This window comes from Varroa destructor, unplaced genomic scaffold (assembly GCF_002443255.2).
Source record: "Varroa destructor unplaced genomic scaffold, Vdes_3.0 BEIS01000006.1, whole genome shotgun sequence".
Taxonomy (NCBI): Eukaryota; Metazoa; Arthropoda; class Arachnida; order Mesostigmata; family Varroidae; genus Varroa; species Varroa destructor.
The window spans coordinates 27,915,673-27,933,720 of NW_019211459.1; the positions used below are offsets into that span (position 1 = coordinate 27,915,673).

The window sequence follows — 18,048 nt, forward strand, 5'->3', positions numbered from 1 at the left end:
ATGTTTAAATTCAATCGCTGTTATCGTATTGAACAGGCTAAATCCGGTGCACTTTAAGATTGAACAACGTTTGAAATACGCATCGCTAGCAAACGAAGTGCAGCTAATTAATACTCCAAATTTCTAAGTAAGAACCGATTGAACTTACTCTAGCAGAACTGAGTTCGAGAGAAAAATGATCTCTCAGCCATAAAAATTAATGTTTTTGGTGCTTGGTGGCCACAGCGCTGTGCAAATTTATGGAAGACTGGTGAACTTATTAGACAAGGAGGACTCAAGCCAAATGATACTACGTGAACAATGACACGTTTCAAGAAGGAAAATTAGAATGTTGAAAACCAGCGAGGAAATGATCAGATGCGGGGGCCTGATTGAAAAAAACGCATTGCTGCAATCAAGCAGACTATCCACGAACGCAAAGTTTGGAGTCTAAGGATTCGTCAACTAAAACTGGCATTTCACGTGCAACATGTAGAAAGTTATAACCCAAAGACCTAAGTTGCCGAAACTGAGTAGAAAATGAACCCTCCAGAAATTGATCCTAAACTACTTGGAAATGCATGCGGTGTTTTCCACGTGTTATTTTCTAAACCTTAATTACCAAAGAAAACCCGCTTGAGACACACGATTAGCATAGATGAAGCATAGTTCAACCTCTACCGCTGCCGTAGAGAGACCGGACTTTCGATGGCAGTGTCGAGTAAGTTCGTGCACAAAATGATAATAGTACTTGCTACAGACATCAGAGGCATTTATTCCTATGAGATATTCGCCGAAAATAAAAAATAAATGCACCCACTATTTCAAGTTCCTCTGGAGACTGATGGACCATTGCCTCGATAACTGAAAGCTCGCAGTCTAGTTAGTTGATGACAAAGATCTTATTGCCATGGCTCAGTTACTTCCTAGATTAAGCAAACGAATATCACACCTTAACATCAGTCCGCTTAGTCTCCCGATTGAAGTATGTGGGACCTAAACAAGACCAGAGATACGCAAGCATATCGCGTTATCGATTTGCTTCAGAAAGTCGTACATAGAAAAATGGAAGCGTGAATGGTAGACGTGTGGTTGTTTACAAGTTGGCCAAGAGCGGTGGGGCAAGCATATAAAAACAATGAATAGTGCCTCTAACACACGCTAAAAAATCATTACTCTAACCCAACGAGTTCGAAGGCTATTCAGTGTTCAAAGTCCGCCGGATTTGCTCCTAACAACCTAGTATACCAGTCAAAGCCTTGCAGCGTTTTTTACTTTTTGTACTAGCAAGCTAATAACTTTAACTTCTTAAAAAAGGTCCTGTTTCGCGTATAATAAATTATATATTTTACCTGTTAATCCATTTAATTCAAGCTTGATAAGATAATTAGTAGATAAACTAATGGCACATTTACTAAGCAAATAGATTTTCATCACATCGTATCTCGATTTATACCGGTTCCTATCCCATTCGTGAAAAATTGCACATTTAAAAAATGCTAATACTCCTTGTTCGACGAAGGTCAATTATATATATATATAAGGTGATATATATACAATTGCGGCAACTGTTCACTTGCCAGATATTGAGCAAGCCCTGAACAGTGCCGCTTACCATTATTATCGTTAAGCCGGCAATACGCATTAGCAAATGTGACAAGCTAATATGTATTATGGAAACTTTGTTTTACGCTGACGGCAATTCCCAGCACCCTGAAGCAGTAATGCTTACCTGATGAATAACTGAACGTTAAACTTGAGATAGTAATTTACAAATACATATAACGGAACTTCCGAAGTGCTTCAAATGAAAGTTACTTGTCGTTATTATTATATGTTGGAACGGGAGTGTACATTATATAATTCCATGAACATATTCCCGGTTCCCATTAACTATGCGTATATAACACCCTATTGCTGGTCGGTTATTCTCCAGTTCCAGCAGTCAAATCTCGTTATTACTGCAACGTTAAACAATGATAGCTAACAAGATAATCAGGGCAAAAGCTAAATCTGCAAAGCCACAATTGCCAAAAATGTGAGGGGTGATTTCCCTGAAAAGTCGCGGTCGCCATGGAGAAGTGAGTGGCCAGCAAACGCAAAAGAGGATACAATTTTACCGCGAAGCAAACAATGAGTAAATGTGAAAAAAGCAAGTTACCCATACCCATAAGCTCTGCAAGAAGTCATTGTCAGTCCAGTGCCTCGAAGCAAAAGTGGCGGTTAATGGTAAGAGCCGTCCAATCACTAACGAGATTTCACAAAAAGCACTTGTTGCGGCGAGCAGCAGAATTCATTTATTCGTAGGCAACGTTCTACAGTCATAGTCCAAGACTGTCTAAAATAAGCCGATCCTGCAAAAACACGAAACGCATGACGATAGAATATATACTCGTAGTGAGTTTCAAGCTTAGCGGCCTAGCGGTTGCGTCTAAAGTGGCTTTTCACCCGCTTTCTAAAATTTCAATCTGAGTTCAACACAGACAAATTTTAAGATCTGGCCTTTTCACATTTTTCATTACGGTTTTCGGTTTTAATTAGCTTTATTTTAGAAATATCTATACCGCCTTGCGCGTACGTGCCGGTCAACCAGACGTACTAAACCGTTGGCTATTTCAGAAGATGCACCTCTACCGAAATTTCCCGCTAGAATGCAAACATTTTGTCACCTCGCGATACCGTCACATCGTGAACTCACCAAACTCACAATAGAAATGCAGCGAGTATTTCGAGACATCTTTGGGAATATACGCCTGGAAGACGGTAATGTGCACTTACTTTTTTTTATTATGGAGAAAAACTTGAAACCTTTATTTAGGTATGCATCATATGTCAACGAGAGTCAGACTCGCAGAGGCCAATCAAACCAAAGGGTTCAACCGGTGTCGTTTGCTTCTCGATCCTCTCGAGAGTAACCAGCAAGTGATCTACGCCCTTCTAAGGGGAACACCTTTCGAGTAAAAATCAACCGCAAAAACGGTTGCTTTTACGATGGCTTTTACTCATAACGACATGCATCATTGTGGGTAAAAGCAATTTTCCGGGCAATGTTCAAACTCTGAATCTGCTGTCCAGTGATAAAGACTGAAAAAGAAATGTTATGTGAGTGAACTAGGGCGGAGACACCCACTTCTCTGTCATCAAAAGGTGCGTGACCGTATAATAAGTCACGCGTAATCTACCAGAATCATGAAAAATGATCGTTCTGAGCCAGTGTGATTGCTCGTCATGTTCATGAGCGTTCGCATTTTATTATTCTTCCGTAAGCTAAATTCCATCAGTCATCGAATTTGCGCAATTTAAGTTCAGTCAGTTAACAGGAGTGACCCATTCAATGGAGGTTCATTCAAAAGATTGTGCAAAAGTATTAGTATAATAGGAACTTATTTTTCTTTCACCATACTACTTCCAGAAAGATGAATGGATTATCAAAGAAGTTCATTTGCATGTTCGATGAACTTGTGCGACCAAGAAGAGCTAAAGTATTGAAAGAATGACCATGCGCCGTATGTGATGTTAAGATGACGAATCGATCCGTTTTAGCCAGTTCGTACGCAATTGATTGCTTGAAAATATAAGCATATTCTGTACAGCCCGAATCTGAACTAGTTGAATTATTCTCTATGATGCGGTATTGAACGAGTGTCCAGCAAATCTCGACATGACATTGCGGATTCGCTTACGCTTTACCTAGACGGTGCTCACATATTTAAAATGAAGCTGCGATTAATTATGGAAGCTTTAATCGCTGTCAATGGTTATTATATTGAATAAACAATACCATCAGGAACGCAATTAATTTTGCTTAGATAAAAGCAATGCATAAAAATTGCAGGTTGAGAGAGGTTATTCTTTACATGATGATCTCGTTCTACAAGAACTTATCACAGTTTGGAAAAAATAATTTCAAATCAGATTCAGGACTTCGTCTTTCATCATATATAACAATCTAATTTTTTCGTCTACCTTGTTATGCAATATTTGATTCATTAAATAAATGTAAATAAAATATTGGCCATAATGTTTGGCATAACTTAACAAAATGTTGTTCACAGATGTTTCTGGGTAAAATTATCTTCACATAAACTACAAGGTGAGCAGGATACTACACGACACCAGGGGAAATTTCGCAAAATACGACATCTTTAAAGATAACTTTCCGTTATGCATTATTATTATAATTCTTTGTCGTACAAACATTTAAAAACAAGAAAAAATAATACAGATAAATAAATCAAAATAACCAAGAAAACGTCAAATGTTAAATGAACGGTGTGATTTTTATATTATAAAACAAGTGCAACTAGTTGAACGTGTACTTGCGGAACATAGAACAAAAATAAATTACGGAAAAGGTTAGCTTTAAAAGCTTTAAACGTTATTTCTTATCCCCTTTGAAGTATCCTGAATGTACATATCTTCAGAAGTGCTTATTTGGATTGATCGGCTACACTATTTTATAAATGATTTTACATTAAAAAAAATATTCTTTTTTAATTTTGGAATAGAGCTGACCACCGCTTTTCTGGCAACTGAGCCATGCAGCCGAACTCTGTCAAAAAGTGTGTATAAAATGGGGTTAAGAAATACCTCTTTTCTAGAAAAGCGATCTTCTTTTTTTTTAAGAAAATTCGGGCAAACATTGATAACTAAGCCTCTTATTCTTTTACAAATTCCTTGCTATGTTAAGGCACAATTGCTTATTCACTACAAGATATTCCGAGACGCATGTTCAGCCTAGCAGGTCAACGGTACAGACCTTTACAACTGCCGAGTTTATCGCCAGTTCGTTAACATCTACTTTTTTAGGAATAACTACTTTATCCATCGCTGCTTTAACTTTACCATTTCCAATTAAATCTGTTCTTTTGCGGCAGTTTGGTAAAACCACAACTTATTTAGTAGGGCACGCTGAATTCAAGGTCCACTTCTGGACTAATTATTACACGACGCCGTTTTTGAGCTCTGTTGAACTAGAATTGTTAATCTAGAATCGATGCCACAAATATGAACGTGTTGAGTTCCACTAAACTGACACAAATAACTTCTTGCCTTTCATTTTTACTGCTACTTGATATTATGCGATAGCTTACTTAATCGAAACAGATCGCCTGATTTAGGATAGGTGCGTGGACACAATAGTGGATTAATCGAGGCAAGGCAGCAGAATTATTCAACAAACTGTACTGAGCTGCTAACACAGAGTGATCGAATCTTACGGTAACATAACAGAACGACGTAAACAATGCAGTCATGGGGAAATCGAACAAAGAAGACAATAAAGATAACCGCAGCGGGATAACAAGATTGGTACAATAAAGTGGATATAGTACAATCAGATACAGAGCTGGCTTTCGGTTAAGAAACAGCTAGCTAAAGTTAGTAAGCGTCTGGCGTATATATGGTTTAATGCGAGACAGAAATCTGAAAATAAGCTAATGATTTTGGATGTCCTTAGCCATGATAATGCGTAGATTTCATTCACCTTCGATGCTGTTCGTTACTAGAAAAGTCGAGTGATCGTAATTCAATGTCGATATTATTATTATAACAAATAAGGTAAATAAATGTAACCAATGTATTATTGTCTTCTGCATTTATTTCAGACGAAGTTGAGGTTCGAGAGTGCCTTCGGCCTATTTCCTTACGTTGGAAAGCTCTTTTACTAATCATCTTTTGTTTAATTTTGGTTTTCATTTCTGGTCTTATATTATGTCGGGTTCTGTGTGATAAAAGTTCGTGCTTTCGAGTTATTTCCCCGACGAAAGTTCATGATTTACGTGGAGGCCATGCGCCAGAAACAGACGAAAAGCCAGTCACGCGGAAAGCTCCTCTAGTATCATCAGACATCAGGCATTTATAATTCATACGCTGTGTTTTGAAGTCGCTTCAGGATTTTCTTTCAAGACAAAAAAATCTTGCTTTGTTTATTATAGCTTGTATAAGTCATGTTTTTCCCTGTTTTGGATTGGAATTGCATTGTTTGGAAAAATTGGAAAAAACACAGTTGAGACCATCTTGCAATATCGAAACATCCAAGCCACGGCCACAGTCACTTAAATAACGAATAAATCACCAGTCTCTTGCCAGAAGTACTTCATCGATAACCTATTTGATCTGAGCCACCTAAAAAATACAATAAGCAGAGGTTTTGCTGTGAAGCAATTTCTGATAAACGAAATTTTTGTTTTCGCAGTAATACTTCAGGTGTGCTACAATCATGCAAAGGTCTCCGAACATTTGAGCAAGTTAAACACAAACCTATTGGACCTGTTTATGGTCGTTTTGAAGATAACCTTGTTTTTGCGACCTGCTGACTTCGTTAAGCACCAGCGTTTTCGAAACACCTGATAATATCACTAATGTGTTTATACGTGTCTAGATACTGTTCAAGGGAACTATTTCATTCTCTCATCCGTATTACTGTGACCAGAAGAACAGTTGAATATTATTGGTAAGTGATGCGGAATAAATATGAACTCGGTATAAGGCATATAAGTAATACGATTGACAAGGTGAACTAAGATTGTACTCTAAAAATGTCGAGAGCATAATGAAGTATGATTGTCTTGATTTCAGTTGTATTATTTTCACACTTTTGTTCTTCTAACTATCAAATATCTGACTTTGCGAATATGTATCATCTTGCGCGAATGGTATCAAGCAGCTGCTGTGTATGATTACATATGAATTAACTAGATTAAGATATTTGTGACCTTAACAAATAAAAGAGCAATTAGTATGGATAACATACCCATCAAGTATTGCCGGCAACAGGAACCAGTGGACTTTGTGTAATTGATCCATTTATAGGTAGTTAGGCATGCAACTAATTATGTACCAGCTCTGATTATGTACTGCTCATTTAATATCTTCCATATTGTTTGTTCCTTGTTTTGATTTATTATTTTGTGATTTATTTACTTTTTACGACATGTTGTAACCTGTTATTTTGTTCCATTTTACCAATGAACAGTCTAATTCTCCGAGAATAAAACGTAATTCTAACAGGTTATTTAAATGAAACTAAGACAACGGGTATTATATATTTGATCAGAATAGCTTCGAAATGCATTACACAGCATTGAACGTTAAACTGCTTATCTTTTTTGTCATTCTTATTATATGATGTGATGACACGGCAGTGTGGCTCGCACATACAATCTGTGCGATTTCTAGGTAAAAAGCAAATAGTCCGAGCTAAAGTAACATCTCAGTAATTAAAACCCATTGGTATTGGTATATACTAAGAGAAGTAGATTAACAGGTTTAGTTCTAAACCTGAAAACCTAGCGGGTCGAGGGTGTTTGCATTCACGGTCATGGCCACATAACCTGGCCGTACTTAAAGGCGATGTTCACTCATTTACTAAAAGTTTCTCCTAAAAGAGAACAAACAGCCAAATTATCTTGCACTATTTTTACAGATTTGACCGTAACAAAAAACTAATGGTTTACTATTACAGTCACAGTTTAACCGCAGGTTTATCATGTTCAATGACTCGAAATTGGCGGGTCATCAATCTTTCGAATATAAATAAAGATGGCGACGCCCCAAAACTGAGCAAGGTTCGATTTGATTCGAGTATGGTCTAGTTACATTTGTGCACTGATTGGCAAGAAATTGACTCAACAAGAAATAATGATTAGTCTACATGTGTCCGTAATTAGTGGTTTCTGTTAATATACCTGTATGATCCATTCGGTCTTTACCTAGATTTGGCTCTCCAAGCTACCCCGGGTCAGCTGTTGTTTAGTCGTATGTAAACGCAACAACAATAGGTATTTTCATTGCTTTGCCTCTTCAATCAGTAGGAAATGTAAATATTCTGCTTACAGCTTCTATGTTCTACGTCCTGTAGGTTTAGATAATTGCTATTGACCCATAAAGGATGCTCAAAAATTGCCATCACGGTTTATGCGCTGGAATCTTTGTAACTGGTTGAAACACCGCTACTTCAAAGTATCTATAGGAAGATAATTACTACTGTTCTTTATTTTTGAATGTATTCGATCTTAATTATCATTTATTTTGTTTCGCGCCTATGTTTGCCGAAAAAAATGCTGGGCGATAATAAGTTACGAGCCAGTTATCGTCATAAAATGCGCGTATCTTCTTGCTATTAATTTATTCTTAACCATTCATGTTGCTTGTTCGTTCTCGAACTGATTATCGCCCAATTTTGAGAGCTTCGTAGTAATTACACTTATATAATATTGTCAAGCAAATAATCAGTGTTCTTTGTTACAACATTTCTTACATAGGTAAGAAAAACAATCACAATAGCATTATTGCGTTTTCTAGTTAGTTGCTTAAGCGATGTCAGTTGCTTAAGCGATGTCAATTGTTGTAGTTACAATGGGCGATCGGCACTCTCAATTGATACCAAATTCTTTTACAATAAAAGCTTGAGTTTCGAGTTCGTACATATTGAGGGTGCGTGGTGCAATCGTCGTTTTTTTCTCTTGAGTGTACTTAGACGATTTCGTGTGTTATGCAGTATGACTCCGAAGTCTCTGTTTCTTGAAACGTAGCCTCAGTTGCACATTGCTTGTTATATGCGTTTCAAGATTCAGAATGCACAATACGTCCATTCCTTAGGCTAGTCAATCAATTGTCTGGACGGATACATCGGATACAAAAAAATTAATGTATAACGCGATACGTTTTTATACGTCGATGAACACTAAGATGTTTCGTTTTTCTGCCTCATTTTAAATGCGGAAGTGTCTGCTTCGGTATTGATCTTAATCTAGATATCGTGCGCTCTGAGTTGACCTGACAAAATGTCGAACTCATCGCCGGATATTAGCCCTTCCCAGCGCGTCGTGGCTTCCAGTTCCGGAGCAGTGGCTACAGCAATATTCATGACACCACTCGACGTCGTAAAGGTTGGCCACTGCTATCTATATTTGTTAATAAGACTAGACAAATTGTCATTCCAATTGAAAATTGTATTCTTGCGGGAATCACCTTCGTACAGGTTCGTCTACAGAGCCAACAGAAAACATCCATCCGTTACCGCTGTTCACCTGCATGTAATCAACTGCTCATGAGTTGCGTTTGCCCTGGAACTGAAACAGAAACTCATCGACCATACTGGGTTCACTCGTTACAACAACAGCCTTGCCATCATCATCATCACAGTGCTGGTCAGCTCTACCAGACGCCATTTAAAGGTAACATTCTTAGCATTCTCTATCGTGGTTGTTTTGTCATCATATCCTCAGATATTTACAAGAATGCGATTCTCATCTTAGAACAAATACTTCTATCTATCTCAAACTTGAAGTCTCTGTTTTTGAGCAATTCAATAGTGCCGACCATATATACTGCCTCGCATAATTGTTGTCACTTGCAACACGGATGCCAAATAGAAACCTTTTTGTTTGGATTCCCACACAGAGATTATAACAGGCCAATATATGTCTGCTGTTTGTAGGAACGGCAGATGCATTGCTTGGAATAGCTAGACGTGAAGGTCTAGGCGCTTTGTGGTCCGGGCTTCCACCAACGTTAGTCATGGCGGTGCCTGCGACCGTGATATACTTTTCCACTTACGATACCGTCAAAAAAACTTTCATCCACAACCAGGTCAGCGTTCATTTATACTACTCAGGAAAATAAAAGCTTTCGAAAAGATCATTCTATCCATAACAATGAAAATAAAAATGTATAGACAGCCAAACGCAATTTAAGCTGCTATTAGAGTTTTAGTTTCTATATTCTAACCTCTACATGTATACATTTGTATCTGTTGTGTCAAAGACATTTCAGTCAACAATTGGAGTGGCAATTAGCTCAGGTGCAGTGGCACGTGTTGTTACTGCATCGTGTGTATCCCCACTTGAACTATTTCGAACTAAGTTACAGTCGCAAAAGATGACCTACGCCCAGTTGATTCGTGCAGTTCAAGAAATGGTGGCTGCAAGAGGCATTGGTTCTCTTTATCTTGGTAAAAATACTTGTTGTAATAATACTTAAATTGTTACATGCAGCAAGCCATGTGGTGACTGATTTCCCCTGAAATCTATAATCTACTGTTATTGAGACATTGGAGTTCGAGATTTCATTTCAGTAAAAATTAATTGTGTACAGACTTTTTCATTTTATAAATAATAGAATAATAAAAAAAGCTGCAAAAATTACGTTTTCAGTTATTCTTCTCTTAACTAAAAGGGAAATAATGTATTGCTCATGCATAACTTTGCAAGTATGTCTGCTAGTTTTCACCGAGGTAACTGGTATATACGTTTTGTTTACATACTTTGTTGTCGCGCGAACCTTTACGTCAACGCGATGACCAGGGCTGTCATCGACGCTGTTGCGTGACGTACCATTCAGCTGCATTTACTGGGCATCCTACGAATCTTTCAAGAAGAGTTTCGTTCCGAAGGATGAAAACCCGCAATTGCGTTTTTGTTTAGGCGCTGGCGCCATTTCAGGAACAGCTGCAGCAGTCGTTACATTGCCGTTTGATGTTGTCAAAACATACAGGTCAGTAAATTTTACTCTAAGTAGCTGTATTTCGACTTCTTATCCATGCAGTATATAGTGTTTTATGTCGGTTTATTCAAATAACTGATAAGATCTTTATTTGTAAACCAAGATATGAATCGAAACTACTTTGGGCATATTGCTATAATTTCGAAATGTTGGGGTTCATGGATATTTATCAATTAATATTTCAGGCAAATCGAACTTGGTGGACAGATGTCTCGGCCACCAGAATCAGGACTCCATGGGGCCGGTCCTTTTGCGATGTTGGCTGATATTTACCGAAAGCAGGGCACACGTGGCCTCTTTGCGGGTCTTGTACCTCGTATCGTAAAGACAGCTCCTGCATGTGCCATTATGATAAGCACATATGAAATGTTTAAGAACTTTTTCCTCTCTTAGGCTTTGCAGCAGAAGTGAAAAATGCTATGCGATATATGTGATTAGCTAATACCTAATAAACTGGTGATAAGTAATAGTAAGCTCACTAAACCATTCTTAAAGACTGTAGTTTTTGCGTAGGCTACGCAAAAAGACAAAGGTGATACCAGTCATTTGCTTGGCCTGAAACGTAACCTCTCTGAGAACGCGATTTTTGTGTATCAGAGCAGGAACAAGTATGTAAAATATTAGTAACCATCGAGATTTGGACAGTCACTGCTTTAACTAGCTTTTTTTTTTTAAATACATCGTCTTATTTCTGTGTTTCGTACAAAATAAAAAATGATAATTTCATTTTTCCCACTATTTAGATGGCTAGTATAATAATATAAGGACTGTTCTGACGATAAAAAACTTTTTATTCAAATGGATGAGCGAGAGTTTTCAAATTTTGTCGGTACACATTAACCCGCAGTCAATTTTTTGATTTTACAGTGCATTTTTATTAGGGAAAGCTTTCTAAAAATTCTAGGTTGGCTGTACACAATATGTTTACTCATACGATACTGGTGGTTGTTCTTCATCTAGTTCACAGCAAACTTCGAAACTGAAACACTTTTAGTAACGACTTTCAAATCGAAATCAACGTATTCAACGAATGCCCAGAAACGACATCACTCAGGTAGTTTAGAAAATAATGGCCGACCTTATATATTGGCTTCCATTTCGAATGGTTCGTTTACTAAAGGTAAAACATTGACTAGCATGCAAGAGCTTTGCTTTATTCTCCAAGGCTCTTGTCATCATTTCGTTCGAATTCTAAAGTCATAAGTTTTGCATGTATACCTCATGCTAAAAACGAGTATCTTAGACATTTCGTCATCGAGGCTAAAAAACCGCCAGAATAACTCGGGACAGCTGTGGCGTGTACGACAGGGGTTCAATAGGTAAAGGTAATTTTAAAAAATGAATTGCTAAATATAAAAATAACATTTTTGGAAAGAAAATGCACTCTTTAATTTAACTAGTATCGCCCAGAGTCACGTCCAGTTATCTTTTCACAGGAATTATTATTAGAAGAACCTTTGGCTACCATGCTCATACAGTACGCAAAAAAGATTTCCGTGGTCGAATAAGCAGCCTTCTGATATCAGAAGAAATTGGTATCCGTAAATTCTTTTTTACTCGAAACGTTTATTACTGGAGTTCAATCTCAAGGCAAAGTTTCGTGAACCAAACAATGATTAATAGAGCAAAAGAAGAGTAATGATATATGACGCTATCTGTAAGCCAAAAGAATCCAAATTCAATAAGCAAAAAAAAATCCAATATGTTTATGTTTACGGTAGCGGTAAATTTTAATAAATTCAACGAAGATATTATTCACAACTTGTTAATCCGTAGACATTCATGTAATAAGATATATATGATATGATTTGAATACGTTTTTACCTGCATGGAATAGAAGAAAAGGTTTTATTGATTATAACATTATTTGTTGGTCCGTCTATTTGGGATCAAGAACCTAGCCAAACAGAAGCTCGTTCAAACTGGAACCCAAACATTTTAATTATTTTCCTACCTTTAGCTAATATATAATGTTAAAATAGAATCCAAGATTACTAACTATTTGTGTTTTTCATTACTTAACGTTCAATATGTAGTATGTATATACAGTGAAGTATTATCAGAAAAGTAGTCTTCTAACCAGAACAGCTCATACAAGCTTCTTTGTTTGTAAGCGAACATACCATCGCCTCAGCGTTCTTGGCCTTGATCTTCGTCTTGTCTACAGTGAACTGAATCGCTTGAGCTGCAGGCTTCGTACGCAGGTAGTACATTCCGGTCTTGAGACCAAGTTTCCAGCCATAGAAGTGCATCGAGGTTAACTTGCCATAATTGGTTTCAGCTAGATGGACATTTAGTGATTGACTCTGATCGATGAAGGCTCCACGATCAGCAGCCATCTTGATGATATTTTTCTGTGGTATCTCCCATACGGTACGGTAGAGCAACTTAAGGTTTTTTGGAATGTCAAGCCTCTGGACTGACCCATTATAAGCAACCAATTCGTTGCGCATCGACTCATTCCAAAGTCCTAATTCTGTTAGATCTTTAAGTAGATGATGATTGACCACTTGAAACTCACCTGATAACACTCGACGTGAGTACGCGTTGCTCGTATATGGTTCTATGGATTCATTGTTGCCAAGAATCTGGGCGGTCGATGCAGTGGGCATAGGTGCCAATAGGAGGCTATTGCGCACACCATATTTAGCAATCTTAGCTTTTAGCGCGGCCCAGTCCCAAAGAGAACTGGGAGTGACGCCCCACATATCATATTGCAATATACCTTTAGATACAGGCGAACCCTCGTAAGTTTCATACGTGCCTTCCACCTTCGCAATATCACAGCTTGCTTCCAAAGCGCCGTAGTAGATAGTCTCAAAGATTAGTTTGTTAAGTTCCATTGCTTCGGGACTGTCAAACGGTAAACGCAATATGATGAAAGTGTCGGCAAGCCCTTGGACTCCAATTCCAATCGGTCGATGACGTTTATTGCTATGCTCTGCTTCTGGAACTGGATAGTAGTTAACATCGATAATCTTGTTGAGGTTTCGTGTCACAACTTTAGTAACCTCTTTGAGTTTTCCAAAGTCAAACTTGCCTTCATTGACAAAGCGATTGAGTGCGAGTGACGCAAGGTTGCAAACTGCGATTTCATCAGGAGAGGAATACTCGATTATTTCCGTACATAAATTAGAGCACTTGATTGTTCCAAGATTTTGCTGATTGCTCTTTTGGTTACAAGCATCTTTATATAAGATGTAAGGTGTGCCTGTTTCAATTTGACTTTCGAGAATGGCATACCAAAGTTTCTGGGCTTCTACCTGGCGCATGAAGCGGCCCTCGCGTTCATATTGCTCGTAGAGTTTTTCGAACTCCTTTCCCCAACAGTCGCTCAGCCCCGGACATTGATTGGAGCACATCAAAGACCACTGGCCATTTTCCTCGACTCGACGCATAAACAGGTCAGGTACCCAAAGGCCATAGAAAAGATCACGAGCTCTGTGTTCTTCAATACCAGTATTCTTGCGCAAATCGAGGAATTCAAAGATATCGGCATGCCATGGTTCCAAATAGATCGCAAAAGCACCCGGCCTCTTATTACCTCCCTGGTCAACATATCGCGCTGTGTTATTGTACACACGAAGCATTGGCACAATGCCATTCGATGTTCCGTTAGTGCCTGCTATATACGATCCGGCAGGTCGGATACAATGGATATTCATACCGACCCCGCCAGCAGACTTCGAAATAAGAGCACATTGACGAAGTGTGTCGTAGATTCCTGCGAAAGCCAACACACAAACATCGAGCAGTTAGGTCTAGCTTCCACGATTTTATACGCAAGCAGTGATCTTTTATATGATCGAATACGCGAATGTAGGTGGATTTGCGTGTCGGGAGGCGTCATAATATTTAAGTACTTTACTCTTTCCAAATGCTGACTAGAAGCGTTTGCTACTTATTAAAATACAGTTAATGTTGTTGTGTTTCACAGAAAGTGCGGTTTCACCTTCGATAGAATCATCTTTCATGGTAAGCAAAAAGCAGGAACTCAGCTGCGGCCTACAGGTGCCGGCATTGAACAACGTCGGGCTGGCGTGCGTGAACCACTTTTCACTCATCAGATTATATGTTTCTATGGCAGCGTCGATGTCAGTGCCGTGAATACCAACAGCTACACGCATGAGCATGTGTTGTGGTCGCTCAACCACTTTTCCATCAATTTTAAGCAGATATGAGCGCTCCAATGTACGAAAGCCGAAATAATTGTAGTTGAAATCACGATTGTAGACGATAGCAGCATCGAGTTCATCTTTATTTGCTATGACGATATCGTAGACTTCTTTTGAGATCATGGGCATTGGCTTGCCAGTTTTGCTCTGTGTCACAAAGCGCAGCATGCTTATAATCTCTGAAAACTGCTTCTTAGTCTCTTTATGAAGATTCGAAATTGCAATACGGGCCGCTAAAACCGCATAGTCCGGATGCTGGGTCGTCATTGTGGCTGCCGTTTCTGCTGCAAGATCGTCGAGCTCTTTGGTTGTAACCCCAGCATAAAGGCCTTGAATCACTTTTTGTGTGATTTGAGTCTGGAAAAGATTTAATAATAACAATAGATTACATTTGCTTGAGGGTTTTTTAATTTCTGCGTTTACCTTTCGTCCTTGGTCAACTCTCGGCTTTACATCCTTCCTGTCTGTTTAATGCTTCTATAAGATCCTACTTTAAATCGACATCTTTTACAAAGCTCACGCTATTATTTCATACATTATCTTTATAGCACGATACAAAAAAACTACTTTATTTTCAGTCAAGCAAGCCACTCGGCCTTCCAGGAAACACAGTAAAACCCAAGACTAGTGCATAAATATACGTATTATATCAAAGTAGCTTTGAATGCACATAGGTAGTCACATAAACTTACCGGATCAATAAAATCCATGTTTAATCCATAACACAATTTAGAGATCCTAGAAGTAATCTTGTCGAAGTGCACGGGCTCCTTGCGCCCACCTGAAAATAAAGTAGAGTTAATTAAATGAGAAGCCGGTCACTTTTCAATTACAAAATGACGCTTAAAAAACGTCGAAAACAAAATAAAGGTGCTTTTCTAGTTAGATACTATTTTTATCTACGTTTATGTGACAGACGTGAGCATAAATATATTGTACCATCGTAACTGTTATGCTTATTTGGCTATGTGTCCTTGTCATTGCTTACACTTAGTACACAAAAGTAATAATTGCATGTAGATTTCTATAAGGAGCATGTGTAACGCTATTTTTGTTTCATATGGCGAAGCTGGTCCGTCTTGAAATTGAGATTGGTGCATTAAGTAACACGTGATTGAGCAGTTGATTGAGTATTTATTGGACAAATTGCTAACTAAGCATGATTATACTTCACGATGATTACACTTTACCTGAGTATATTGTATTCTAGGGAATAGCGAACTAAGCTTCGCCTTTACTTGACATAAAATGATTAAGTTACCAATAAATAAGGAACTCGTATTTCTCTTTATAACGTGCAGGGCGTTCATTGTTGTTGACGTGTATCAGATGGGCACGGAGTACTAGAACGGGATGCATTGATCAAAGTGCAAACTGCTGGCTTTAACGCAAAAAAAACACCCTCAGAACTTATTTCCACTAGATACGAATTTGAAAGCAATCTAACAAAGATATAAATAGATGTAGCCTGTAACACAGGGTTGACCGTCCTCTTAAAGACAAAGCTGAACAGTGCGTGAGCTCTGTTGCTCGACGTGACCCCTTTAATCGCTTTCCTAACCTCGTACCCGCAGAAAATCCGCATCGAAAGGACAGCGATCATAAGAGGTTGGCGGCGATAGGTTCACCCTTCCGCAGTCAGAAGAGATGATAACCATCATCCCACAAGTCGGGCGGAGTATCACAACATCTGGCATTTAATGTTCTTTCTCAGTGCACCTTATCAAAACTTGCGGTTCTAAATTTCGGAATTCAAGGGCTGCTTGGAGAAGACGACCTGTCGAGCCTTCGCAAACATGTAGTTTCGTACAGCCAACATATCGAGGCGAGCAGTACTATTCCATTCATTCATGGCAGCATAACAGTCCTCGTACAAACCAGTTGCTTGTTCCCTAGGCTTAACCCGAATCCGTGCCAGATGCATAATATAGTGACGTTAAGTCCATACAGATTGTACGGTTATTCTAAATCACTTGCATTATTTTTAGAATAATTTGTAGAGCACAACTTTCTAGCTAAAACTTCATCAGTTTTTTCAGCCTTACTATTCATATCTAATAACGCATACAATTTTGCGCTAATATCTTTGTTTGTAGGCCCTAACAGTACCTTCTGTGCACTGAGAAGCTTATAGCAATAATAACTGATAATAATGATCAGTTTCCTTAATGAATCAATCCCAGGGTCGCTTTCTATGTGAAACGATGCTTCTACCCTGAAATTGGAGAGAAGTGAAAGTGTGCTCGCTGCCTTTGATTTGACCTTACAACTGACTGGTTAATTACTCTGTCAGAATTACAACTTAATGAGGTGGCTATTTTTTTCAATACTATTCCATATATTAGGTTACTGTCTTAACAAGTGTAATGTCGCTCTTCTTTGCTCCTATGGGTTCTGATTTGTTGTCTCTTTCGATATTTGCCCACGGACCTTTGCACCCTTTACGATATCCACATTGCACTTGTCGCCAAATAGGCTTGTACCAATTATATATTGGTAAATGTATTCGTTGGGTATACCTATTTATAATCAGATCAGAAAGCATACGAAAATGATTAAATATTGATTAGGTGATTAAAAAGTTGTTGAGACATGACTATTTTGTATGTACTCTCTGACTACTACAGTTGTCTTTACACTGAACTTTCTTGTAAGTATTAATACACACACTGATGTATATATATATATATATGAATTATTTTTTTTTGCGCATATTTTGGTATTAAATTACATTATTAAAAAAATTTATATTTTTCTCATCCTGTACAAAGTACCAAATGCATAAAAGCGTTTTCAAAAATATGATAATTTAGTAAAGTAAACGATGTCAGGCTGTCTGAATTTACAAATTCTGTAAAAAGGTCTGGCGGTGAACAAACGATATGGAGCCATAAACACGTCATAAATAATAGTAAATTACCACATAAAAAAAATAAGACTAGTTACAATTAGTTAAAGTTTAAAGACTTCTGTCTATTTACACGCCAAAAATCAATACTTTTAGTTGTTATGACAGCTTGTCATAATGGTCAGTAACACTAAATATGATTTATAAATCTGTAGACAAAGTCCTAGACATACTTACCACGCTTAAAGACGTACATTGCGGTGTCGGTCCCGCGAATCAAAAGCTCTATTGATGCGCGTGGACGGTTCTGACTTCTTTTGAAAGCAGTGCGATGATTATCAGGTATCTTAATAATAATACTCGTTTCCACGATATTTGGGCACAGATTGAAAAAATAAACTGCTTAGGATACACCCGATTAGGATTTGTGTCATGTATGCGCAGGATTGTCGACCGCCTCAACTGCCGCGCTGCTAACTTGTTTGAGCGTGGGTCGTCACAGAAAGGCCAGTGGTCTCTTTGGCGCCATCTCTCGCAGCC

The 18,048-nt window shown here is 38.2% G+C and overlaps 3 protein-coding genes and 1 long non-coding RNA gene across 11 annotated transcripts in view; 2 read left to right on the forward strand and 2 right to left on the reverse strand.

Moving 5' to 3' along the window:
• Positions 1 to 6,313, forward strand: part of LOC147755062 (uncharacterized) — a 9,015-nt gene extending 2,702 nt beyond the window's left edge. Inside the window, exons 3-5 of one of the 3 annotated variants that reach the window (XM_086993520.1) lie at positions 2,599 to 2,742; positions 5,586 to 5,832; positions 6,176 to 6,313. In XM_086993520.1, the coding sequence (XP_086849646.1) occupies positions 2,599 to 2,742; positions 5,586 to 5,832; positions 6,176 to 6,296 (512 nt within the window). In that variant the 3' untranslated portion in view covers positions 6,297 to 6,313. Of the gene's footprint in view, positions 1 to 2,598; positions 2,743 to 4,034; positions 4,601 to 5,585; positions 5,833 to 6,175 lie in introns of those variants that run through there. The other 2 variants (XM_086993521.1, XM_086993522.1) reach the window with 2 other exon arrangements.
• LOC147755063 (uncharacterized) lies at positions 735 to 5,409 on the reverse strand. The gene is made up of 3 exons (XR_015330571.1): positions 4,825 to 5,409; positions 2,147 to 2,333; positions 735 to 975 (listed from the first exon to the last, which is right to left on the reverse strand). It is a non-coding gene; the product is annotated as an uncharacterized LOC147755063 (long non-coding RNA).
• On the forward strand, positions 6,293 to 10,973 carry LOC111252836 (mitochondrial glutathione transporter SLC25A40-like). 6 transcript variants are annotated; one of them, XM_022811359.2, is made up of 7 exons: positions 6,293 to 6,433; positions 8,736 to 8,870; positions 8,963 to 9,158; positions 9,422 to 9,573; positions 9,748 to 9,934; positions 10,287 to 10,476; positions 10,671 to 10,973. In XM_022811359.2, exons 2-7 carry the CDS (start codon positions 8,766 to 8,768, stop codon positions 10,876 to 10,878), a joined length of 1,038 nt encoding a protein of 345 aa, XP_022667094.1. In that variant the 5' UTR covers positions 6,293 to 6,433; positions 8,736 to 8,765; the 3' UTR covers positions 10,879 to 10,973. The 6 variants fall into 6 exon arrangements, with proteins under 6 accessions (XP_022667094.1, XP_022667099.1, XP_022667097.1 ...); XM_022811364.2 differs by lacking the exon at positions 6,293 to 6,433 and adding an exon at positions 7,511 to 7,547; XM_022811362.2 differs by lacking the exon at positions 6,293 to 6,433 and adding an exon at positions 7,570 to 7,760 and having other exon boundaries at positions 8,707 to 8,870.
• A 1,217-nt stretch (positions 10,974 to 12,190) lies between these two features.
• On the reverse strand, positions 12,191 to 17,880 carry RnrL (Ribonucleoside diphosphate reductase large subunit). Its single transcript, XM_022811305.2, has 4 exons — positions 17,746 to 17,880; positions 15,353 to 15,441; positions 14,438 to 15,017; positions 12,191 to 14,209 (listed from the first exon to the last, which is right to left on the reverse strand). The coding sequence occupies exons 1-4, from the start codon at positions 17,762 to 17,764 to the stop codon at positions 12,561 to 12,563; spliced, it is 2,337 nt and encodes a 778-aa protein (XP_022667040.1). The 5' UTR covers positions 17,765 to 17,880; the 3' UTR covers positions 12,191 to 12,560.
• Positions 17,881 to 18,048: the final 168 nt, after the last annotated feature.

Excerpts from the sequence above, each read along its gene's own strand:
- LOC111252836 (XM_022811359.2), top strand. The coding sequence starts at position 8,766 with ATGTCGAACTCATCGCCGGATATTAGCCCTTCCCAGCGCGTCGTGGCT. Across the intron at positions 8,871-8,962 it reads CACCACTCGACGTCGTAAAG|GTTCGTCTACAGAGCCAACA; the intron begins GTTGGCCACTGC and ends ACCTTCGTACAG. Across the intron at positions 9,159-9,421 it reads CTACCAGACGCCATTTAAAG|GAACGGCAGATGCATTGCTT; the intron begins GTAACATTCTTA and ends TGCTGTTTGTAG.
- RnrL (XM_022811305.2), bottom strand. Across the intron at positions 15,018-15,352 it reads ACATGGATTTTATTGATCCG|ACTCAAATCACACAAAAAGT; the intron begins GTAAGTTTATGT and ends AATCTTTTCCAG. Across the intron at positions 14,210-14,437 it reads GAAAGATGATTCTATCGAAG|GAATCTACGACACACTTCGT; the intron begins GTGAAACCGCAC and ends TGGCTTTCGCAG.